At 48.1% G+C, this 25622-nt stretch overlaps 1 protein-coding gene across 1 annotated transcript in view; it reads left to right on the top strand.

The window, feature by feature from the left end:
- Window positions 1-25622, top strand: part of XKR6 (XK related 6) — a 308599-nt gene that overhangs the window by 274292 nt on the left and 8685 nt on the right. Inside the window, exon 2 of the mRNA XM_075598699.1 lies at window positions 16018-16214. Within this exon, the coding sequence (XP_075454814.1) occupies window positions 16018-16214 (197 nt within the window). The remainder of the gene's footprint in view (window positions 1-16017; window positions 16215-25622) is intronic.

Genomic DNA, 25622 nt, shown 5'->3' with positions numbered 1-25622 from the left:
TCTCATAGAATTTGTCCCATTTGGATGCTTGCTTATATACTCATTTTAATTATTGATTCGGGTTTTAACTAGTCTTAATAAACTTTATATTGTAGAATAGTGGTGTGCATACAAGTGATTTGTTTTTGTGGGGACTTGCCTTCACCCTCCACCTTTTTCTTCTACTGTATGTCATTATAATCACATATTGCACCCACCAATTATATTTAATCAGTTATTTTCATTTATCACACCATTCGAGGCACTTCATCTTTTTGTTTCTGCATTTATTTATAGATACACACAGAGCACGGACCATTGTTCAGAAGCAGTGTAAACACAACCCTGATCAAACTAAATACTTCCATTGATATGATAATCCAGACGTCAAACTTGGATCACACAACTGACATTCTGAATTTGGAAGATGAAAGGCATTCTCTAAATTAAATACTTGATGAAGATTTAAAATCCATCAAATCATATTTTGTTTTCAATTGCTCAAATAAGTTGGCAAATAATGTTTATTTATTTACAAGTCAGACACTATATAAATAACTAAACAAGAGACCATATGTATTTTTGGTCCCACAATTTAATATAACTCGACAGCAAATAAAAATACCACTTGTGAGCACATTCACACGCCTCAGACAGGTCTGCAACCCTGCCCTTCCCCATCATCTCTTAGCATACAGTGCTTCCACTGCAGCCGGGGATTCTGGGTAATGACATGTGTGGCAGGACGGCCTCGCGGAGGGGTCAGTAAGACGCTAGACAAGATGGGAAACTTAAAACTGTAGTGGTTTATTAGCCACAACCGAATAAAGTACGGGTGCACTGTCCCTTTAAGAAACCAAATTATAGAAAATAAAACCTATTCCCGTTAGGGAAATTAACTCAACTTCTTGAGCCCTTACTAACAGGGCAGCCAGCTAATCTGGTCATGCCCAAAACATGTGCTCCACAAAATATAACAAAGTATAACAATAAAGTGTTATCAGTATTGCAGCTCCAATAGCAAACAGGAACGCCAGTTCTGGGGAGCAGGCTGTGTCCAGCTCGCAGCAATCTTTATCTTTATCCTGGGTTGGGGTCCCAGCTGGTCTCAGCAGCAAAGTTCCACGCAGGACTGGGGGACCAGAGCAACAGCTAGGGCTTACTAGACGGGAGAAGTCTCTCCACCCTCCTGGGGGAAAACAAGCTCACCTTGTGTGAGCCACTTCCTGCTTTTTAAACCTGCAGTCTCTCAGGCATCCTGCTTAATTGGCTGCAGGTGTATGCAGTTCTCCAACTGTAGGTTAACTGGTTTAGTGCTGGAAAGTACACACATCCTCCATTCCAGCTTACTGAGTCAGTGCCTCTGTCACATATCCCTCCCCCCAGCGAAACATTGTCCTGTGAGCGGCCCGTGCACCATTCCCGTGCACCAGAATCTTTGTCGAAAATGTCCGACGTCGGCCCTTCCCTCCCCCTTTTTTTTTCTTGCCTTCCAATTTAGGCATTTTCTTTTTGGGGTAATTACCAGGCCATCTGGGTCTGAAAACTGGTACCTCACTATCTCCTTGTCTCGTGCCAGTTTGTTTAAGGTTGATGCTCCGCTTTTGTTGTGTGTCTTCTTGCCAAGGTTCCTGAGCATCCTGCTGTCTATTAGCTCTCTCTGCCAGGACTCTACGCCACGCTGTGACCTTGATCTGCAAATCCTGAAGATGCATTGGTGTCCTTGTCCTCTTGTGCTCAGAGTCTCCCTTATCCTGTAGAAGAGCATTGACCTCGGTCAGCTCATTGCATACACTCGCCAGTGACTATTTGGCCTTCTCTTTTGGACCTTTCTTCCTCAGTGTAGCTTCAGTGTTGGGTTCCACACCATTTATCTTCAGTACTTCAACTTGGTCGGGATTCCTATTAACGCGAAGTGCACCCCATGGCACCTCTCTTTTACCATCAGCAGACTCATAGGCTTGGGCCTTTCTGTCTTAACTCTTTAACTTACTCTGTTGGGAGAGTTGCTGGACCATCTGTGCGGTCTTTCTCCTCTTACGATCACGGGCACACTTCCGTCTCATTCGCGGCTGTCTCTTCACAGTGGCTGCCCTCATGGCAAGGAATCCACTTTGTGTCCCCTGGGCACTGTAGTTTGATTGGATTCTTACTGTGCTAGTGCATCACAATTTGGCCTTCGTATTCCGTGCCTTGTGGAAAGTAGACTGTAGTTCTGCAACGGTATCACGGTCATGCTTCCTGGAGTTCCTCCCTTGTTTTATCTCTACCGCCACCTTTTCCATGGACTGCTTCAGTGACCCAAATGTCTGTCTTGGGGTTGTAAGCATTTCCTCCAGCTTCATCTGAGAAACCTCCTGCTGGGCAGCAGTAGAGTCCAACGTAGCGTCCCACTCAGTCTTCAGAGCCTCGAGCTCCTTGCCAAGGTCACACTTTTGTTTCTCTGCCATCACATCCTCCTTTCCAGCTTACTGAGTCAGTGACTCTGTCACACATGCAAATGAGCACACGTGTTACTTGTGGCTTCCTTCAGGGTGAATTTTCTGTGTTTCCTTGAATTCTTGTAATCATCTCAAAAAATGGGAGAAAACAGTTCAATCTTGGCAAAGAGGAATGGGTAACCCTTAAAATGTTTCATGTCTGGTACACTACAAGAAACACGCATTAAACTAATAGGGTCTATATCTCGCCCTGGCATAGAGCACACATATTGAAGAAGGAAGAGGCCCACAGTTTTATAAAGCAGATCTATTACTTTGCTTATGGTCCTGTAGAAAGTTGCCGAATATTGCAATAAAGTAACTCAATTTGTTGAATGTCACATTAGGACTAAAAGTAACAAAAGATGATACAAATGTTCTGTTTGGAAATGTGGAAGACTGGGAAACACAGACAGACCTAGCCTTCCATTGTAATAGTACGAAAATGTTAGTAAGAAAGCCTATATTACGGCTACGGTTAAAGCTAAATCCACCATTCACTAGAAATTCCATGCGTTATAGGTTACTACAGAACAGAAGCCCTATCTGATCTGGAAACAGGATCCGTGGGTTTGCCAATAAGTGGCTAATCTACGTGGATTCAGTGAGAGACTTTATTACTAAAAGCTTTGAATGTACACAATGGGTCCTACGGAAGAGACGCAAAGGATATAAAGAAAGCAAAGCAATTCAATATAAATATAAAATATGGGATTAGTATCACAGGCGACTTGAACTCGATCGACGTGGCTTCGTTTAACCTCATCCACTGTGTAACTATTACATTGGCGCAATCTCCTTACTGTTGTTCATAAATTATTCCTCCAGAAGTGTCTGCAAAGATGGTTATTAGAACTAGGAACGAGAGATTGGTTAAGATAGGGTTCCCTGTGTGCACGTTTTTACTATTCTTTATATTTCTAAATATTTTTATTTTCCCACTGCGTTACATAGTTACATAGTAGATGAGGTTGTAAAAAGACGTACGTCCATCAAGTTCAACCTACAGGTGCGCCGACGAGTATTCTAAAACTTGCCTTAAACTTGCCTTGGAAAATCTGGGGCAATCACCAACAAGACCCCGGTACATGCTGGGTACATGCTGGGTACATGCTGGGTACATACTGCAACATTTCAGTGACATTTCTGCAGAGACTACTGGCTCATCGGATTAACACAGCAGGGATCCCTGGCAGTCCCATTCAGTTTGAATGGGACTGCCAGGGACCCCCGCAGTTAATCCGATGGGCCATTAGTCTGTCTGCAGAAATGTCACTGAAATGTTGCAGCATGTACCCAGCATGTACCCAGCATGTACCCAGCATGTACCGGGGTCTTGTTGGTGATTGCCCCAGATTTGTTTTAGAATACTCGCCAGCACTTCAGTATGCTAAATTTAGACGACAGATACTTTCATTGTCTTCTCTGATATTACAGTAGCGTTCAGTAAAAGAAAACCTGCTGACCCCATACACGGTGCTGAGCCATTAACTGTCTTGAGTGCTGCTTTTTCGTACCACCTCTTTTGCTTTTGATCTGCGGCACTTAATATTGGAAGATCTGGGCAGGCACAACTTTCCTTTGATGTTGACTGTAGTCCATAACCGAGATTTAGGCAGATAATATATTAAACACCACTGGTAATTTTTTCCCCCCTACATTAAAGGATCACTTAGTTATATTGTATGACCTATCAAAAGAGCACACATTGTACACTGACTATGATCATGCATCTCCCCCTTCCCCTGACTTTTTAATGCTGTCCAAATTCTAGATGTTGTACATAAAGCATAAAATATATTTTATATGAAGAATTTTAATAGCCTTGATGTGTGGTTACTGTCCCACAGTCGCTCCTACCAACCATTGTGGTCAAGCCCTGCCATCTAAAGCACTCCCAACATACCGCTTAGATTGTAAGCTCTTCTTTCCTATGTTCTGAGTTTGTTTGTTGCACTTATTGGATCATAATTCCCTGTACTTTATTATTTTTGTAAAGCACGGAGCACACTCTGGGTGCTTTGTAAATAGGGATATACCTGTACATACAGTACATATAGAACAATTCAAACAATAAAACTGAGTAAACTGTTAGGCTCAAAAATGCTGCTACAGACAATGACACTGAGCTTTCAATGCTAAAATAAAGCACTGAAATGTAATGATGGCCTGTTCTCATGTTCTGTTTAACAAGTGTTTACACCAGGGGGGCTCAACTCCAGTGCTCAAGTCCCCCCACCTCACACCCAAAAAGGTTTTAATAATATCACAGCACAGGTCATTGGCTTAACACCAACTGGATACCTGTGTGGCTTGATACGCAGTGTATTTGGTATCAAACCTGCATGGAAGCTTCCATGGTGCGATAGCTGCTTATTGCAGTTGATTTCTACGACACACGGCGTCTGCACGCAGCGGTTGGGGAACAGCAGGGGATTCCATTAAGAGTTTTGCAAAGTAATGAAGTGAAGACGCCAGCAAATCAAAGAGGACACGAGGAAAGCATTTGGAAACCTGAAGTACCCTTCAAGGAGCTTTCACTGTTTTAGAAAAATCGATAACAACAACAATAAACCCATAATACTACTTAAGCTAGCCAATAATACGGTGTTCATCGTTATACTTTTAGTACAGCCGGTACACATTATTGGAAAAGGAAATAAAACTGTGCGACAAATCACTGATTGGAACAGAGCAAGTGAAAATAGACAAGGAATTCCTTATCTGTCCCTGCAGCTCAGGTTCACTCTCTCACCCAGAGAGAAAGCAAAGTGTCCAGGAAGGAAGAACCTCTAGCGCCGGGATAAGGAAGACAAGAGAACAGAACGTAGTGTGATCTGCGCGGGAAACCCGGGATATCCCCACTCCGTGAAAGGACTCGCAAGATCGCTGTTCTTTAAGGCAGTGAGGTGGAGGCTGGAAAGGAAGCGACCGCCAGCTGATGAAATGGTGGTGAATCTTCTTATATGAGGTGTTCAGACTGCCACGATTGGAAACTCCATACACTGGCGACACACTTTATTAATTGTCTTTAATTTCACTTAATTCTTTATCAATCACTTACAAAGATTTTATTCTATGGTTATCTAATAGGTGCATCAGCTCGAATGAGCAATTATCAAGCTGTCTATTCCACTCCTTTAAAAAGTTCTCATTTTCTTATCAGATCTTTCAGGAAAAAGTTCGACATGTCCTAGAACTGGAAAAACTCACTGCATTTATGAATAATTCTATGGTTACCTTTGAGAAGACCTGGAGTCCTTGGATAAGGGCATTTCCAGGTGATATATCAGCAATGCAAGATGTATACATGTAAAGATATTAAAGGAATATAAGTAGGTCCTTTAAAACTCTAAGGTTACTAATTAAAATATAACAACGGTGCTGGAAAACTCTCGCCTTCCCCTCTGCCAAATATTGTTTACTACTACTGTTAGCATTATTACTATTATTATTTCTTCTATTATTTCTATTACGTAATGTCGATTTAAGTATGTTGATATTATTGTTCCCTGCCCATCCCTTTTTTTCCTTTTGTATCCATCTCCCATCCTGAATATTATCTAAAAACAAAAATAGTCTGGGGAAAAAAGGTTCCCATTTTCTAAATCAAATGTAGGTGTTTTTAACAGTCTTAGGCCTCTTGGAATTATTTTGTGGTTGAGATAGTGTTCTAAAGTGACAGCGTGCTATCATTTCTATATTTAAAGGGTGCTGTAATCTATCGAATTGTGACTGTAAAGCCTCTTGTTCAGGAAATTGTTTTTCAAAGCTGTTTGCTGAAAAGACATTCTCTAAATGTAAACCTCTATTGGCTCTAGTGCTGAATATGCTCTCTTGGGAGCCAGCTTGATAATGTGCCATAATCTAAATAAATGCAAGTGCTAAAAGTGATCTAATAATAAGTGGAGCTAATTACAGCTAAGATACGTGGATGATATATTGTTTATTTGACGGGGTAGCACACAATCATTAGAACATTTCTTGCTGTATTTAAATTGCAATCAGTACAATTTAACTTTAACTTCCACTTTCAGTCAAACTCAGGTGGAGTTCCTAGATCTGTTAATTTGTGTAAATGAGGGCAAAATAGAAACTCGAAAACTTCAATACAAAAGTGGAAAGAAACAATTATATTCTAGCAGAGAGTAACTATCATCCAAAATGGCTGTCAAACGTACTTTATAGGCAATTTCAACTAATCAAACGTAATTGTTCCGCCATAGAAACCATTTGAAGAACAAGACCATGCTTTAAAAAATTTAATTCAAAGAAAAAAAAACTATTCAGAGACAATCATAAAGGATGCCTATGAAAGATCTAATAAACTAAATAGGAAGTACCTAATTAAATATAAAAGAAAAATGTCTTCAAGGTGATCAGTTAGAAAGAGGAATAACATTTATCACAAAATAAAGCAGTCAGGCTAATGAAGTTAGAAAATTACTGACTAAAGATTGGGAGATTCTTAAATAAAAGACCACATATTAAAGACCCTTTTGCCAGACAAACCAAGAATGATTTTTACCAAAACTAAGCATCTAAAAATTCAGATTGAGCCTATTCAAAATGCCAAAATAGATACCAACTGGTTGTGCAATAGACCTAGAGGCTACCACAGGGGTTAAAAGTGTAGAAGCTGTACATTTAATTCACTTACACAAAAATGTACAAACAAATTCATTTCTAACAAAGATTATTTATTTATTTATAAAAAAAAATTACCAGGAAGTAATACATTGAGAGTTACCTCTCGTTTTCAACTATGTCCTGGGCATAGATTTAAGATGACATATAATACATGGTTACAAATACATAGTTACATTAAGTGAGCAGGGTTATACATTATATACAAAACATTGCATGCACAGTTAAAGATAATATATGTTATAGGTGTATGGAACAGTTACAGACCAGATTAAAATGTGAGACAGCTTTAGTTTTGAAATAACTTAGACTGGTGGCGGCTGTGAGAGTCTCCGGTAGATTTTTCCAGTTTTAGGGTGCACGTTAAGAGGAGGAGCAGCTGGATACTTTGCTGAACCTTGGGACCATGAATGGTCTTTTGGAGTCAGATCTCAGATAAGTGCTGCATGTGGTAGGGGTGAGGAGCTTGTTCAGATAGACGGGTAGCTTGACCAGAATGTATTTGAAGGCAAGACAGGAAAGATGAACTTTGCGTCTACAGTACACTCAAGTGATGACCAATCTAGTTCTTTGAGCATTTCACAGTGATGAGTGCTGTAGTTGCATTGGAGAACAAAACGGCATATTGAATTGTAGAGGGTATCAAGTTTGCTATGGTGGGTTTGGCGTGCCAAGCCGTTTACTATGTCCCCATAGTCGATAATTGGCATTAGCATCTGCTGTGCGATACGCTTTCTGACCAGCAGACTTAGGGAGGATTTGTTCCTGTAAAGTACACCTAGTTTGGCATAGGTTTTGGATGTCAGGGTATCAATGTGCATTCCAAATGTTAAATGGGAGTCAAACCATATGCCCAAGTATTTGAAACTAGTAACAGGAGTTAGGGTTTTTTAGCGTTGGGTCTGATCTGGAGCTCATTCATTGGAAGCTTTAAAAATGTAGCCTTGGTCCCAAATACCATTGTTACTGTCTTGTCAGTGTTTAAAAACAGTTTGTTTTGGGAAATCTAATTTTCAAGTCTCAAAAAAACAGAATGAAGTATGTGTTCAAGGTCAGAGAAGCTATGGCTATGTGCATATAAGATTCTGTCATCCTCATACATGTGTATTGAAGCTCCCTTGCAAGCTGTATGAAGATCATTGATGAACACTGAGAAGAGTAGTGGCCCCAGAACAGAGCCTTGCGGGACACCACAGGTGATATCCAAGAGGTTGGAGTTAGAGCCTGAGATGGACACATGTTGGGATCTACCTGATACAGTTGGTAGGAATGAAACTAGTTTAAAGCATGCTTCCCTATTCCAGAGCACTGGAGTTTGTTAAGCAAGGTAACATGAACAACAGTATCAAAAGCCTTTGCAAAATCTAGAAATATTGCACCAAGTGAGTTGTCCCTGTTCCATTCCACACTGGATCTCATTGCAAACTTTTAGCAGGGTAGTTACCGTGGAGTGTTTGGGGTGAAAGCCAGATTGGAATTGGCTAGGGAAATTTGTCTTGGTATAGCAATCGCTTAATTGGGAGTGGACACATCTTTCCATGACTTTGGATAGAATTGGGAGAAGGGAGATTGGTCTGTAGTTTGAGACATTGTTTTTGTCCCCACTTTTGAAGATTGGGACAACTCTGGCAGTTTTCCAGGTCTTATGGATATGTCCTGCAGACAAAATAGAGTTGACTATGGAAAGGAATTACTTTGGCAATGGCTGGGGCACCAAGTCTCAGGAACTTAGATTGCAGTGAGTCAGGTCCACATTGGCTGCTTAGTTTTAGTTTGAGGAGCGCTTATGTAATCTCCTCTTCGGATACTGGGACAAATTGAAAATTGTGAGCAGTGTTGGGAGAGGTTGGGGCTATAAGGGTACTCTCAGAATTCCGTATTCCTCAGGCATCTGTAGTAATTGAGATCCTTGGTAGTGCCAGTTACTTTGTAGCTTTTCCACAAGGCATCCCTGAAATGGTAGAGTGCTATAAGGTCAGTTGTAACCCATGGAAGGTGGCCCCTTGTACTCTTATTCTGCGTAGTGGAGCATGGGTATCACAGAGTTGTAAGAACTCTGATTGGAAATAGTCAAGCGCAGAATCGGGGTCGGGAGTTAAGTTGATTCTGTACCAAGGGCAGTTGTTAAGGTCAGCCAGAAACAGTTGTGGGTTAAAGTTTCTAAATGTTCTAGTTAAGAGAACTTTAGGGCTTGATTGGGGTGTTTTAATTTTCCTTACACAGTACACTATTGCATGGTCACTGAAAATGTCAGGAAGGATGCCAGAGGATTTGATTCTGCTTGGATTTGAGGAGAGATCCAAGCCAGCAAGGAATGGTTGTGAGATTTCACGTTTGTCTGTGTGGGTTGGGAAATGAGTTGCATTACAGTAGGTTAAGTGACTTGAGTTGTGTCTGGATATTGTGGTTTTTAGGGTCGAGCCAATTGTAGTTGAAATCCCCAAGAACTAGCAGCTCACTCTTCTCATTCAGAGAGGAAATGGAGCCAAGAAACTGGGTGATATCAGTCTGGGACTGTAGAGGGGCTTTAGGGGGTGGCAGATGCCAGCAACCAAGATAGGCTTAGAAAAGGGGCATATTTTGCAAACTAGGATTTCAAAAGAGGGTGGGCATGGGGAGCAATGTAACAGTGTAAATTGTAAGGTGTCTGCAATATAAAATAACACCCCTCCTCTCTTTGACCTATCTCTCCTTGAAATGGAGTATCCCTGAATGGCGATATTTGCATCGGAAGTTTTAGGGGGTCAGCCATGTTTCTGTGAGAACAATGGCTTTGGGTTTATGCATAAGGCTGTTCTCTTGTCTTCCTTATCCCGGCGCTAGAGGTTCTTCCTTCCTGGACACTTTGCTTTCTCTCTGGGTGAGAGAGGGAACCTGAGCTGCAGGGACAGATAAGGAATTCCTTGTCTATTTTCACTTGCTCTGTTCCAATCAGTGATTTGTCGCACAGTTTTATTTCCTTTTCCAATAATGTGTACCGGCTGTACTAAAAGTATAACGATGAACACCGTATTATTGGCTAGCTTAAGTAGTATTATGGGTTTATTGTTGTTGTTATCGATTTTTCTAAAACAGTGAAAGCTCCTTGAAGGGTACTTCAGGTTTCCAAATGCTTTCCTCGTGTCCTCTTTGATTTGCTGGCGTCTTCACTTCATTACTTTGCAAAACTCTTAATGGAATCCCCTGCTGTTCCCCAATCCACTGCGTGCAGACACCGTGTGTCGTAGAAATCAACTGCAATAAGCAGCTATCGCACCGTGGAAGCTTCCATGCAGGTTTGATACCAAATACACTGCGTATCAAGCCACACAGGTATCCAGTTGGTGTTAAGTCGCTGACTGAGCCACCTGTGCTGAAGCAGGGATATCCTTATAAGCTGACCTGTTGGGGGCCCTTGAGGACAGGAGTTGGCCGTCCCTGGTGTAGAACATTGCTGGCATTCGTGTCCTGTTAGAGGAAGATAAGAGTTTGGTGGGTAGTCATGTGGGGGAAGTTGGAGTTACTTGACACAAACGCAAAATCATCTCATCTTCCCCCCATCATCATCTCTTTTCCCACACCCATCATCATCTCATCTCACCCCCATCATCATCATCTCATTCCCCGCCCCATCATCATCATCATATTCTCCCATCATCATCTCATTCCCCCCCCATCATCATCATCATCATCTCATTTCCCCCCATCATTAACTCATTTCCCCCTCCCCCATCATTATCTCATTTCCCCGCCAATAACCGTCATCATCTCATTTCCCACTTCAATCATTATCATCTTATTTCCCCCATCATCATCATCATCATCATCATCATCATCATCATCATAATCTTATTCCCCCACCCATCATCATCATCATCATCATCTTATTCCCCCCATCATCATCATCTTATTCCCCCACCATCATCTTCTTATTCCCCCCCCCATCATATCATCATCTCATCTCATCTCCCCCCCATCATCACCATAATCAACATCATCTTCATCATCTTCTCCCCCCACATCATCATCATCTTCTCCCCCCCCCCCAGCCCAAATGTTTTTTCTCCTTACCTTATCTCTTGGCAGACAGCACCAGTGACCGGAACCTGTCACTGCAGCAGTCTCTGGACCGCCGGGCTGTGGTCTCTGCCCCTGCCGGCCTCTTTGGTTATCTTCTCCTCCACTCAGACTGACAGCACCCAAGTCTCCTCGCTGCTCCCGGTCACCGTCCGCGGGCCCGCCCCATCAGCACCAGAGCTTGCCACCGCCCTCGCTGCTGCCGCCCTCACAATAGTAATACCGGACACATATGTGTCTGGTAATACCTCCAGGGCCATCTTAACAACACTAGGGTCCCCCGGGCAGAGCAGTGCATGGGGCCCTGCCTACACTGTCGCTCCCAGCCTCCCACGCGCTCACTAGCAGCAGCAGGCACCGGAAGTGCTGCACTGCTAGGCTGCGAGCGGTTGTGACGCGAGCTGTAGCTTTCAAATTTAGACTTCAAAATCCAGCTTTAAATTGCATATTAAATCATGCCATTGGATAAGTAACCTGCTCTGCCTTCTTGGGGATGATCAGCAAGTACGGGTGCTGCAGAGATTGCAATGCTGCTGGGATGAGAGCTGAGTTATGGAGCCTTTCGGAGAATTTACAATGGGGGTTATTTTTAATAGATCATGAAAATGGGAAGACTGTTAGTATAGTAAAAGAAAAGTGAGGGTTATTGAGCAATTAAACAAAGTTGCCAGTACTGTATGTACTGTCTGTCACCACACCCACACACCCACACCCACACTGAGAAACACACACACACTCACTCACACACTGAGAAACACACACACTGAGACATTCACTCACACACTGAGAAACACACACACTGAGACATTCACTCACACACTGAGAAACACACACACTGAGACATTCACTCACTCACACACTCACTCAAACACACACACACTGAGGCACACACATATACAGGCAGGACACAGGACACGGACATAATGACAGACACACTGAGACACACACACAGATACACACTAGACAGACACACAGATACACACACAGATACAGACAGGACACAGATAGACAGACACTGAGACACACAGGCAGGACACAGATACACAGATACACAGATACACAGATACACACACACACACACACACACACACACACAGCCTCACCTCCCTGTTGCATGCTTTTCCTCCGCTCTTTGGCCCCACCCCCCAGGCTCCTGCCACCTCCCAATTGGCTGAATTACACAGCAGCAACCAATCAGAAGCTGCCCAGCCCCCTAGCAGCAGCTGCTCTATCCCATGTCCGGTATTATCTCTCATATACCGGACACCTGCCAACCCTAAGAGCGAGCCGGGGAGCCGGGTGGGGGAAGAGCATTGGTGGGCACGCATGGGCCGGGCGCGTGGGGCCCCCCTTCGCTGTGGAGCCCCCCGGGCAACTGCCCAGCGTGCCCATACGTTAAGACGGCCCTGATTACCTCCATTTTTATACCGGACACCCAGCAGAATTACCGGCCTGTCTGGTTGAAAAACGGACACCTGGCAACCCTATCCTCAAGGGCAGGTATTCAGGATATCCCTGCTTCAGCACAGGTGGTTCATATCCCTAATACCTGGCCTGTTGGTGGCCCTCAATGACTGCAGTTGGCCTCTCCCGGTCTAGTACATCAGTCAGTTAGTTGCAGTTGCGTTCCATCTCCAACACAACATACCTGATCATTTGAATTGTCTTTGTAAATAGTCTCCTGCGTCCAACCAGTATTGTCCTGTGTTTGTTTTTCCTAACATTCATGTATTAATATTTTTGCTAAGCAGTTTGCTAGCGGCTACAAGAGGCGATCGAAGAGGGGTCGTTAAATAAACAACTCTGAGATTGAAGCCAAGGATCCCTGGGGCGGAACCCCGGACATTTCCGCTCCGGAGACCCCCTGCTTCCGGTGATATCAACCTCTGTGATGGGTGCCGGTGGCCGCTCAGCTAGAAGGGTTCACGTAATGGCCGCTTTTCAAAGCTCCCCCGCACCCTGCGGGCCAATGGGAAGCCATGACATCATCCGGCAGCTTCCTATTGGCCCATGTGACGTGGGAAACTTTGCCGAGATACCGGCACCCCCTTCGGAGGTTGGTATCTCGGGAAGCAGGGGGGTCCCGGAGCTGAAATTAATGGGGTTCAGCTCCAAAGACACCCTGCTTAAAACCTATGTTAGGAAATCATTTTTAAAAAAATGCATGAATTGCTCCTTTAGATATATATATAGGAAGCAAAAAAAAAATCTCCTGTTTACATGACGTTATAATTTTATTTACTCACATTCGCGTTTTTCCGTAGAGATCAAAACCAATCCACGTTTTGGCAAAAACCAAAATACAAAAAACATTGTAGAATTAAAACAAGTGCACGTCCCGACTTAAAACAACAGATTCCTTTACATCTGATCATCCTCTCCTTGACTGCTGTCTGGCTAACAACACGCAAGGCTCATTTGTCCCAAAGCGGTTCCAAATGTCACAAAGCTGTAAGTCAAATGGCAGTGCCAGGCACACGGCTGTGGTGCTGAAGCGGAATCTAACGACAATAAGCAGCTCAAATAAGTCATTAGTCTGGAGCACCATCTAGTGGTCTAGTTTAGAAATGCGGCCCCCGAAGTCCCTTTATGTCACCCTAAGGGACGTTCTATTGTGTGTGTGCACCCGTACGTGCGAACGCGCGTGCACGTGACGCCCACTTTTTGTGTGTATAGAGTCCGTACGACAGGCTATACAGGTGTGTATAGAGTCCGTACGACATACATGTATTATGTATGTATGCGTGTATTTGTATGTGTGTGTATGTGTGTTTGTATGTATTATGTATGTATGCGTGTATTTGTGTGTGTGTGTGTATATATATATATGTGTGTTTATGTGTGTGTGTTATAAATACTTTTTAAATAAATTAATAAATAAATACATTAAGAAATTAGTTATTAACATTGTACATACATACACATATACACACACATACACACACACACACACAAATACACGCATACATACATAATACATACAAACACACATACACACACATACAAATACACGCATACATACATAATACATACAAACACACATACATACACACATATACACACACATACACACACATATACACACACACACATATTTCAGCGGCGGTAGCGGCGCAAATTCATTATTTTCCTCATCTTCCCCCTGTCGGCCGGTTCCACGCTCACTGCCGTGCGCGCGCGCGGTCCTATTATAGAATGGCTGACTAACCTCAGCCAACTAAAACTGCCACGCGCGCGCGCGGCGTAGCAAGCGCACCCTCTATAGAACACCCCTAAGGCTGCGCTTCTAGTGCTGGCGATGTCGCGGCAAAACAAATGTATTGTCGCCATCGCGTGCGCTTGTAGTAGAAGCGACGTGGCGGTGCGACGCTGTCTCGATCGCTGGAAGCCAAGTCAATTTGATTTTTATCAACCGCAGGGTGACGTCGCGTCGCTGGCGACATCAGCCCAAGGCTGCGTCCATAGTGGAGGATACAGCGGCGCTAGGACGGCAATGTCTCTCTCTCATCGTCAAGTTATTTTTCTTTCTATTGTTCTTATTATGGTGGTTTTTTATTCTTTATACCATTTATTTATTTATGTATGTATGTAATTTAAATGTCTTGTGCGACCCTATTTTCTTTCTGTTTCCCCTCCCCACCTGTGGCATTAAAATCAAATAAAGAATAAGTAAGATAAGCATTCTCTGAAGGGGCAAAACATCAGAAGTTTATTACCCCCATACAACTGACCATTCTGCATTGTATAATGTCACTGAGTATCTGCTTTGAATTTATTTACAGCTCCATTTCCTTTTGGACTAGAGCATAAATTAGTCAAAATCTCCAGGTTACAATGTCCTAAATAGCGGTTTTGTTAGGTATATAAATACAACCTGCCACCCCACTTAACTCTAATACAACTGATATAACTTGCTATAGTACGTCACCCTAACCATGTATAGGAACTGGGCATATTGGGGGATTATGTGCTGTGCTGTAGCAATACAAGGTGATATAGTGAGACGTACCTATTTAATATTCTGCAATAACTGGTACTATAGGAAGGTCTCCAGAATAAGATCGGCGAACCAGCACTCCCAGGAACATCACAAGTGCAGCCGCTTTCAAAGGAAATTATATATGGAAACAGCATAAAAAGGCTTGTTAATGTTACTAGTTTCTTTTGTAACATACAGTATGGGCTCATATTTACTAAGTGGGGCTATGTCAGAAGACACCTTTCAAGGGGGAAAAAACGTAAGTTGTCTTCCGGCTCCAGAAGGCATCTTATGACAGAGCACCATTTAGTAAACATGTCCAAGTGTGGTAAAGACTGATTATTTATTGGGATGGACCGCTGGCGAGGTTGAATAGTTTTTTTTTTTTTTTAAGTATGTCAACCGTCAAAACTAACGTAATAAAGGCTGAATGTAATTGTGCTGTCATTGGAACAACATAATGAAGCTGAATGTTTATATAGCAGTGACAAGTGATGAACATCTCATTTATTAACCCCCTATTCTAAGGACCCATCTGGCTATGGTCTACTGGCAGTGGGCCCACGGTCTGAGATTTCAAATGTTAAGGACTGCCATTTCCACCAGCGGCACCTTCAGTCCATATCGGGAGACTGACATTAACCATCTTTTGTTATTTGCTATATTACTGCGTATTGTACCTGGAGAAAACTACATTATTTTGTGCGGGTTTTCTTCTTCTGTCTTTTAACCAACAAATATGTTCCTTATAAATGTTATTTGTACAGGAGGTTTCATATTCTCAAAAGGTCCTCCTCTATAAGATATATGGAACCGCTGTACAATGTCAGGCTTTTAATAACGATCATAAAAATGACTATTTGCTCTTCTTCCTAGATACATTCGGACCATGTACCTGGGCATTCAGAGCCAGAGGCAGAAAGAACACCAACGTCGTTTTTATTGGGCTATGATGTACGAATATGCAGATGTCAACATGCTGCGTCTCCTGGAAACCTTCCTGGAGAGCGCTCCACAACTGGTGCTACAACTCTGCATAATGATCCAAAAGAATCGTGCAGAGACACTACCATGTAAGTTTACCAATCGCTGTAACGGCACATTGCCTCTCTTGTACTGTAGGCCGGATCTAAGTGTTACTGTATGTTTAATTGTGCTGATCAGTTTATATATGTTTTTCGACATACAGATGTAGCCAGGCCTACTGTCCTCGGCGCCACAGATTTTTACTTGTTCGTCCGTGGCGCCCGGGACAGTGTCAATAAGCCGTACTACATCTGCACATGCTCCAGTTAAAGCAACAATTAGACGTACAGGCTCTGCCCATGTAGAGTATCTTCTCTTAACAAAACGTTCTCTTAGCGTTTTTATGGAAGCTTAACAAAAAAAACAGCAACAGTTTATTACTTGTCTATGGGAAACAATATGGCTGGCAGGTGATTCTTACACAGGTGGGACAATAAAAAGCTGCAGCTTCATCAGAACGCAGAGGTGCCTCCAGTTCTTGCAGAGCCTTCGGAGGTAGTAAGCTTACAAGAGCAAGTGTAGAGCTGCTGAGAGAGAAGCTTCCCCCCGGGCTCCAGCTGCGTACCCGGTAACACCAGCAACTGCAGTAGAAGTCAGAAAAAAAAGGTATAAAAATGGCCAGGGGTGCATGGAGGTAAGAGGAGTCTTTGCTGTGCCCCAGACATGTGCCCCTGGAGAACTGGCAAAAGGCAGACTCAGCCAGGAGCATGGGAGTCCGTGTTCAGGGTGACACAATGCGTGCCTTCTGGTTGTGGCTGTTGCTTTGACACACAAGAAGAGTTAACGTGGGTAGCTACGAACATGTGCAATTGTTTTTGTAAAAACTTAAGACCTACTTTTAAATATATTGAGTCAACTGCTACATTTAAGAGTCAGGTACTTCGCAGAGAGTATTTATTGACATTTTGACCATGAGTAGGAGTGAATGAGGAGCACTCATAGTGACCATTTAAAAAAAAAAAGGAGGTTTGAAGCTGGGGGTCTCTGGAGCTGAACGGGGTTAATTCCAGCTGCGGGGACCCCCTGCTTCCCGAGATACTTCCCTCGGAAGGGAGTGCGGGTATCTCTGCGCAGTTTAAATGTCAACAGGAAGCCGCAATGGGTGACATCACTGCTTCCTATTGGCCCGCAGGACGCTAGGCATTTAAAGCCGCCATTTCGATAGCCCCAACATGCCCCGTCTGGCCTGCCACCGGCACCTCCTTCCGGGGTCTGTATCTGGGGAAGCAGGGAGTCGCCAGAGCTGAAAGTAATGGGGTTCGGCTCCGGGGACCCCCTGCTTCAAACCTATTTAAAAAAAATAAAAATAGTGCCTCTCTAAGACAGATTTGGTTGCTAGTGATATACGGATATATAACTGACTTATATTAGCAGTCCCTCGTGAGAACAAAGTGAACTAATGGCAGTGGTGTAATCAATAGTTACAATGTAGGTGACTGACTCAATTAAAAAAAGAGGTCAGTTTTTAAGTGTAGCCCTGCTTCCCCCCCTCTCTGGAAGATGTGCAGGTGGCATGGTGCGTGCATACCTGTGAGGGTTCAGGAGAGCAGAGTGTCCGCGGTGTTGTGAGATAAGAGGCTGTCGGCGATCTTGGGGTTCTCTTGTAGATGACAGCGCCTCCAGCCACTGCAGGCTCCGGCATAGCAGGAGACAGTCCCAGCAATGGCACCGAACAAGCATACTCCCCCTGCCCGATAGGCTGCAGACTCAGGCAGGGTGTATATAAAACTGGATGCTTTATTTGGACATCCACTGTGATTGCCATACAGCGGATGCAGAGTAGATTGAGATAGGTCCCAGGCCTCTGGATGGTGCTTGGCCCTCTGATAATATTGAGGCCATGCTCTCAGCACTGATCTCTCTGGGTCAGTCAGCCATGGAGGGACTGACTGGCATGTCTCAGCCCCAGCCGGGAGGAAACAGCACTGACTACAATTTAGCACTTCCTCTCTAAGACACAGAAAGGGGAGGGCAGAAGGTCTGCACCATAATTGGCCATAATTAGCTGTACACAGACCCTGTGTCACCCCCACTCCTGCTACTCTGAGAGTCAGCATGAGGGGGGTGGGAAGGGGGTCAATGCCCCCTAGGATAGCTTGCCACTGCCTATAGCTACTAAGGACATACGTGGCAGGAGGCAGAGAGGCAGTCGGCACCAGTCATGACTACATAAGGATATCCCTGCTTCAGCACAGGTAGCTCAATCAGTGGCTATGGGTCTGACACTGCAGCATGACACCCTCCCCCACCTCTTCCCCATCCCCCTCAGCAGCAATATTGCAGCATAACTATCTCTGGAGCGGTGGCATGAAGCTTTTTTTAGCCGTGGCTACGGAGACAGTAAGCTACGCTGCATTTTAACCTAAACATATACGGGTATACGTATGCGTTCGTTACCATGTACTGTACACTCTTACGTGCATACACGTAGAAAAGCATACACATACACTCAGGGGTTTATTGTCCTGTCGGGCTTGCCCGGTATGAGCCGGTACTGCGGCTCCCCAGCTCCCCATGCAGTAGGCCGGCGTTCACTGTCTGCAATCCTCTCCCTGCTGTTGTTGTTGGGTACAACTTTCGCCCGACCAGAGGAGGGAGCTGCAGATTCCCTGGACTGATACAGCATTGAGGAGACTTCCTCACCCCAAGGTAAGATTGTTGGGTTGTGTGTGTGTTTTTGTGAGGAGGGAAGAGAGCGAGATGGTGGGGTGTACGGGGGTGGGGGGGGGGGGGGGTAAGAGAGAGAAAGAGCAGGGAGTGGAAGAGGGGGAAGAGGGAAAGAGACAGAGGGGGGGACTTTAGGGGGAAGAGAGAGAGGGGGAGTGCAAGGGGGGAGAGAGAGGTGAGTGGAAGGGAGGGGGAAGAGAAAGGGGGAGTGAAAAGGGGGCTTGATTACAGAGGCCCCACACTCTTCCCCAGAACAATGAAATTGATTGCCGGGGGAGAGCGCGGGGCATCTGTGTCTCTTACCTACGTCACACGGTGACGCGTTGCCATGCCAACGTCAAATAACGCTGCGTGGTAGCAGGAGGAGCAAGGCCGCCATGGAAGATTCAGACAGTCTCATGGTAATTTCTACAAATGTACGAAACTGTCACAACATGTTTTTGTGAGGTTTATGGTTTTTTTTGTAATTTTGCAGTTTCGCGAGGGATTTCGTCAAGCTTAGCAAAAAAATGGTGAAATTAGTCTTAAATGCTGCAGGATTCAGAAAGACAGAGATCCAGACCCCGAAATAGAGATTTTACTGTAAAGGAGAGTTTAATAGAGTATCCACTGACATATGCCTCCCAAAAACACTCTACAACACATGGAGAGATACCTGTACCCTCTGAGATACCGGAGATACCTAACGCAACCTAATCTAGGTACCCATCAGACTTTTATTGTTCTTCTTTCTTCGTTACATGCAAGATGCTCATTCCGACTAACATATGAAAGGGGATAAATATGGACCGTTGGCCATGATTAAGAAACTTGTCAATCATATTTCTTACAGGTGAGATAGATCGCAAGACAGAGCAAGTTGATTTATTGACAAAAATAGAGTTTCAGGCATATGGGGCTATCTCACCCGACTCCTCACTCAGTGCTGACACTCCCCAGATGTAGGGACAGTTAGTCTCAAAACGCGTTGGTCCCAAAACGATGTGCCTGATACTCTATTCTTGCTCGCAGACAGTACAGTAAGTGAGTTTTTTTTTGAGTGCTCGTTCTAAAACAATGTTTTTGTGTACCTTTTAATGGGCCAACAGATCAATCTTACAAGGTTTTTTTTTAATGCATATAAGCTTTCAAGGCAAAATGACGCACACTACGAACTACGGCTACAAGTATCCATTAACAAAATCATATGACAATAAAATGAATCACGTTTTGTGTTGACCGTTGTTGTGTTTTTGTTCTTTTACCTGCTGAAATAAAATAGTTTGATATGATGTAAGTTCTGTCTAGCGATCTATGTCACCTGTAAGAAATATGATTGACAAGTTTCTTAACAATGGCCAACGGTCCATATTTATCCCCTTTCCCTGTAGTCAGAATGAGTGTCTTGCATGTAACGAAGAAAGAACAATAAAAGTCTGATGGGTATCTACATTTAGTTTGCAGGAGTTATGTGCATTGCCCCCGTGTATGTTTTGTGAGGGCAGTTACATTGCTTTTCCTTAATCCTACAAGAACCTGTAGATCAGGCCTGCACAACTCGTAAAGCGAGAAGGGTCGAACTGCTCCAAGGAAAAAAAAATTGGGCCGCACAGGTAAAATCATCATCATCTCTCCTCCAGCACCTCTCATCATCATCATCCTCCTCATATATCTCCCCCAGCACCCCTCATCATCATCCTCATATCTCCCCCAGAACCCCTCACTATCAACCTTTGCGATACTCCCCATCTATCTCTCATACCCCCATCTCTCCCCCTCACCCACACACATAATACTCCCCCTCCACATCAAACACACAATACCCCCCTGCACACCACACACATCCCACCCCCCCTGCACCTCACATCATTCTCCCCCCCTGCACCCCACATCATTCTCCCCCCCTGCACTTCACATCGCTCTCCCCCCTGCACCTCACATCATTCACCCCCCCTGCACCTCCAATGACCCTACCCTGCACCTCCAATCACCCCCCCTGCACCTCACATCACCCCCCTGCACCTCACATCCCCCCCCCTGCACCTCACATCACCCCCCCTGCACCTCACATCACCCCCCCCTGCACCTCACATCACCCCTCCTGCACATCACTCCTCCTGCACATCACCCCCCCCTGCACATCACCCCCCCTGCACATCACCCCCCCCTTCACATCACCCCCCCTTCACATCACCCCCCCTTCACATCACCCCCCCCCCGCACACACCACCAAACTTCACATCACCCCCCCTTCACATCACCCCCCCCTTCACATCACCCCCCCTTCACATCACCCCCCCTTCACATCACCCCCCGCTGCACATCACCCCCCCTGCACATCACCCCCCCTGCACATCACCCCCCCTTCACATCACCCCCCCTTCACATCACCCCCCTGCACATCACCCCCCCCTGCACATCACCCCCCCTTCACATCACCCCCCTTCACATCACCCCCTCTGCACATCACCCCCCTGCACATCACCCCTCTTCACATCACCCCCCCTTCACATCACCCCCCCTGCTCATCACCCCCCCCTGCACATCTCCCCCCCCCTTCACATCACCCCCCCCCCCTTCACATCACTCCCCCTTCACATCACCCCCCTTCACATCACCCCCCCCTGCACATCACCCCCCCTGCACCTCACATCACCCCTCCTGCACATCACACCCCCTGCACATCACCCCCCCTGCACATCACCCCCCCTGCACATCTCCCCCCCCTTCACATCACCCCCCCCCTTCACATCACTCCCCCCTTCACATCACCCCCCCCCTGCACATCACCCCCCCTGCACCTCACATCACCCCTCCTGCACATCACCCCCCCTGCACATCACCCCCCCTTCACATCACCCCCCCTACACATCACCCCCCCCCCTACACATCACCCCCCCTGCACATCACCCCCCCCCCTGCACATCACCCCCCCTTCACATCACCCCCCCCTGCACATTACCCCCCCCTTCACATCACTCCCCCTTCATATCACCCCCCCCTGCACATCACTCCCCCTTCACATCACTCCCCCTTCACATCACCCCCCCTTCACATCACCCCCCCACACATCACCCCCCCTTCACATCAACCCCCCCTTCACATCACTCCCCCTTCACATCACCCCCCCCCTGCACATCACCCCCCCCCTTCACATCACTCCCCCCTTCATATCACCCCCCCCTGGCACATCACCCCCCCCCTTCACATCACTCCCCCTTCACATCACCCCCCTTCACATCACTCCCCCTTCACATCACCCCCCTTCACATCACTACCCCTTCACATCACTCCCCCTTCATATCACCCCACCCTGCACATCACCCCCCCTGCACATCACCCCCCCTTCACATCACCCCCCCTGCACATCAACCCCCCCCCCTTCACATCACCACCCCCTGCACATCACCCCCCCCTTCACATCGCCCCCCCTTCACATCACCCCCCCCCCCTTCACATCACCCCCCCCCTTCACATCACCCCCCCCTTCACATCACTCCCCCTTCACATCACCCCCCCCCCTGCACATCATCCCCCCTTCATATCACCCCCCCTTCACAATCACCCCCCCTTCACATCACCCCCCCTGCACCTCAGATCATGGTGGACTCGGCTCGTGGCGGAGAGGGAGAGCGGACTCAGGGGAGGGAGGAGGAGGAGAGCGGACTCGGGGAAGGGAGGAGAGCGGACTCGGGGGGAGGGAGGAGGAGGAGAGCGGACTCAGGGGAGGGAGGAGGAGGAGAGCGGACTCGGGGGAGGGAGGAGGAGAGCGGACTCGTGAGGGAGGAGGAGAGCAGACTCGGGGGCGGGAGGAGGAGGAGAGCGGACTCGGGGAGGGAGGAGGAGGAGAGCGGACTCGGGGGGAGGGAGGGAGGAGGAGAGCGGACTCGGGGGAGGGAGGAGGAGGAGAGCGGACTCAGGGGGAGGGAGGAGGAGGAGAGCGGACTCGGGGGAGGGAGGAAAGCGGACTCGGGGGAGGGAGGAAAGCGGACTCGGGGGAGGGAGGAGGAGGAGAGCGGACTCGAGGGAGGAGGAGGAGAGCGGACTCGGGGGAGGGAGGAGGAGAGCGGACTCGGGGAGGGAGGAGGAGAGCGGACTCGGGGGAGGGATGAGGAGAGCGGACTCAGGGGAGGGAGGAGGAGGAGCGGACTCGGGAGGAGGAGGAGGAGAGCGGACTCGGGGGAGGGAGGAGGAGAGCGGACTCGGGGGAGGGAGGAGGAGGAGAGCGGACTCGGGGGAGGGAGGAGGAGGAGAGCGGACTCGGGGGAGGGAGGAGGAGAGCGGACTCGGGGGAGGGAGGAGGAGAGCGGACTCGGGGGAGGGAGGAAAGCGGACTCGGGGGAGGGAGGAGGAGAGCGGACTCGAGGGAGGAGAGGAGAGCGGACTCGGGGGAGGGAGGAGGAGAGCGGACTCGGGGGAGGGAGGAGGAGAGCGGACTCGGGGGAGGGAGGAGGAGGAGAGCGGACTCGGGGGAGGGAGGAGGAGAGCGGACTCGGGGGAGGGACGTGGAGGAGAGCGGACTCGGGGGAGGGAGGGAGGAGAGCGGACTCGGGGGAGGGAGGAGGAGGAGAGCGGACTCGGGGGGAGTGGGGAGGAGGAGAGCGGGGGAGGGGGGAGGAGGAGAGCAGACTCAGGGTAGGGAGGAGAGAGCGGACTCGGGGGGAGGGAGGAGGAGGAGAGCGTACTCGGGGGAGGGAGGAGGAGGAGAGCGGACTCAGGGGAGGGAGGAGGAGAGCGTACTCGGGGGAGGGAGGAGGGAGAGCGGACTCGGGGGAGGGAGGAGGAGAGCGGACTCGGGGGAGGAGGAGAAGAGCGGACTCGGGGGAGGGGGGAGGAGGGCGGACTCGGGGGAGGGAGGAGGAGAGCGGACTCAGGGGAGAGAGGAGGAGGAGAGCGGACTCAGGGGAGGGAGGAGGAGGGCGGACTCAGGGGAGGGAGGAGGAGGGAGGAGGAGAGCGGACTCAGGGGGAGGGAGGAGGAGGAGAGCGGACTCGGGGGAGGAGGAGGAGAGCGGACTCGGGGGGAGGGAGGAGGGGGAGAGCGGGCTCTGGGGTGGGAGGAGGAGGAGGAGGGTGGACTCGGGGGAGGGAGGAGGAGGAGAGCGGACTCAGGGGAGGGGAGGAGGAGGAGAGCGGGACTCAGGGGAGGGAGGAGGAGGAGAGCGGACTCGGGGGAGGGAGGAGGAGGAGAGCGGACTCGGGAGAGGGAGGAGGAGGAGAGCAGACTCGGGGGAGGGAGGAGAGCGGACTCGGGGGAGGGAGGAGGAGGAGAGCGGACTCGGGGGAGGGAGGAGGAGAGCGGACTCGGGGGAGGGAGGAGGAGAGCGGACTCGGGGGAGGGAGGAGAAGAGCGGACTCGGGGGAGGGAGGAGGAGGAGGAGCGGACTCAGGGGAGGGAGGAGGAGAGCGGACTCGGGGGAGGGAGGAGAGCGGACTCGGGGGAGGGAGGAGAGCGGGGGAGGGAGGAGGAGAGCGGACTCGGGGATGGAGGAGGAGAGCGGACTCGGGGGAGGGAGGAGGAGAGCCGCCACGGGCCGCACAGTGAGTGCCGGCGGTCCGCGTGTTGGGCAGGGCGGGGCCGCGTGTTGCGCAGGCGGGCCGCGTGTTGCGCAGGCGGGCCGCGTGTTGCGCAGGCGGGCCGCGTGTTGTGCAGGGCCTGCTGTAGATCCATCCAGTAAAATGAGGGTTACATGTGGTATGATCTTGAGGTCACTCGTATTACTCCTTTGGTGAGTGAACAATAGCCCCCATCTTTTTATTTAGTTCATTAAAAGACCTATGTATCTTAATATCATTCATGTGACTCGTCCATACTGCGGCCTCTACCTATATCTTCTCATAACTATTCCCCTCATCTCAAGTAAACATAGGAATGCAGCTATTTCTCTGGGTACATTGTTATATTATATTCAATACTAGTTAAAGTGCTCTGGAGTCATAAAGCCCGGCTTTGCACAAGTCTCCCCCTCTCCCTCCTTCTCCTCCTACCTCCTGTCTCTTTCTCCTCATTCTTCTCCCCTCCTCTCTTTCCCCAGCTCCCTCTCTTCTCTCTCCCCCCCCCCCTCCCTCTCTTCTCTCTCCCCCCCCCTCCCTCTCTTCTCTCTCCCCCCCCCTCCCTCTCTTCTCTCTCCCCCCCCCCCTCCCTCTCTTCTCTCTCCCCCCCTCCCTCTCTTCTCTCTCCCCCCCTCCCTCTCTTCTCTCTCCCCCCCTCCCTCTCTCTCTCTCCTCCCCCCTCCCTCTCTTCTCTCTCCCCCCTCCCTCTCTTCTCTCTCCCCCCCCCTCCCCTCTCTTCTCTCTCCCCCCCTCCCTCTCTTCTCTCTCCCCCCCCCCTCCCTCTCTTGTCTCTCCCCCCCTCCCTCTCTTCTCTCTCCCCCCCTCCCTCTCTTCTCTCTCCCCCCCCTCCCTCTCTTCTCTCTCCCCCCCCTCCCTCTCTTCTCTCTCCCCCCCTCCCTCTCTTGTCTCTCCCCCCCCTCCCTATCTTCTCTCTCCCCCCTCCCTCTCTTCTCTCGTCCCCCTCCCTCTCTTCTCTCTCCCCCCTCCCTCTCTTCTCTCTCCCCCACCCTCCCTCTCTTTTCTCCCCCTCCCTCTCTTCTCTCCCCCCCTCCCTCTCTTCTCTCCCCCCCCCCCCCTCTCTTCTCTCGCCCCACCCCTTTCATCTCTCTCCCTCCATCACTTTCCTTCGGGTAGCTTATGTCCCCAATTCTTTCCACCCTCCCCCCCCCCCCCCCCCGCTCTCCTCCAGCATTCTTGCTTTCGCTTCACATGTCAATTGACTTCCTCTCTTTCTATGTCTGCTTTCTGTCTAAACTT

Source organism: Ascaphus truei, chromosome 4 (assembly GCF_040206685.1).
Source record: "Ascaphus truei isolate aAscTru1 chromosome 4, aAscTru1.hap1, whole genome shotgun sequence".
Lineage (NCBI taxonomy): Eukaryota > Metazoa > Chordata > Amphibia > Anura > Ascaphidae > Ascaphus > Ascaphus truei.
The sequence above is the reverse complement of the archived record's forward strand: the minus strand, read 5'-3'. Positions and strand labels throughout refer to the sequence as shown.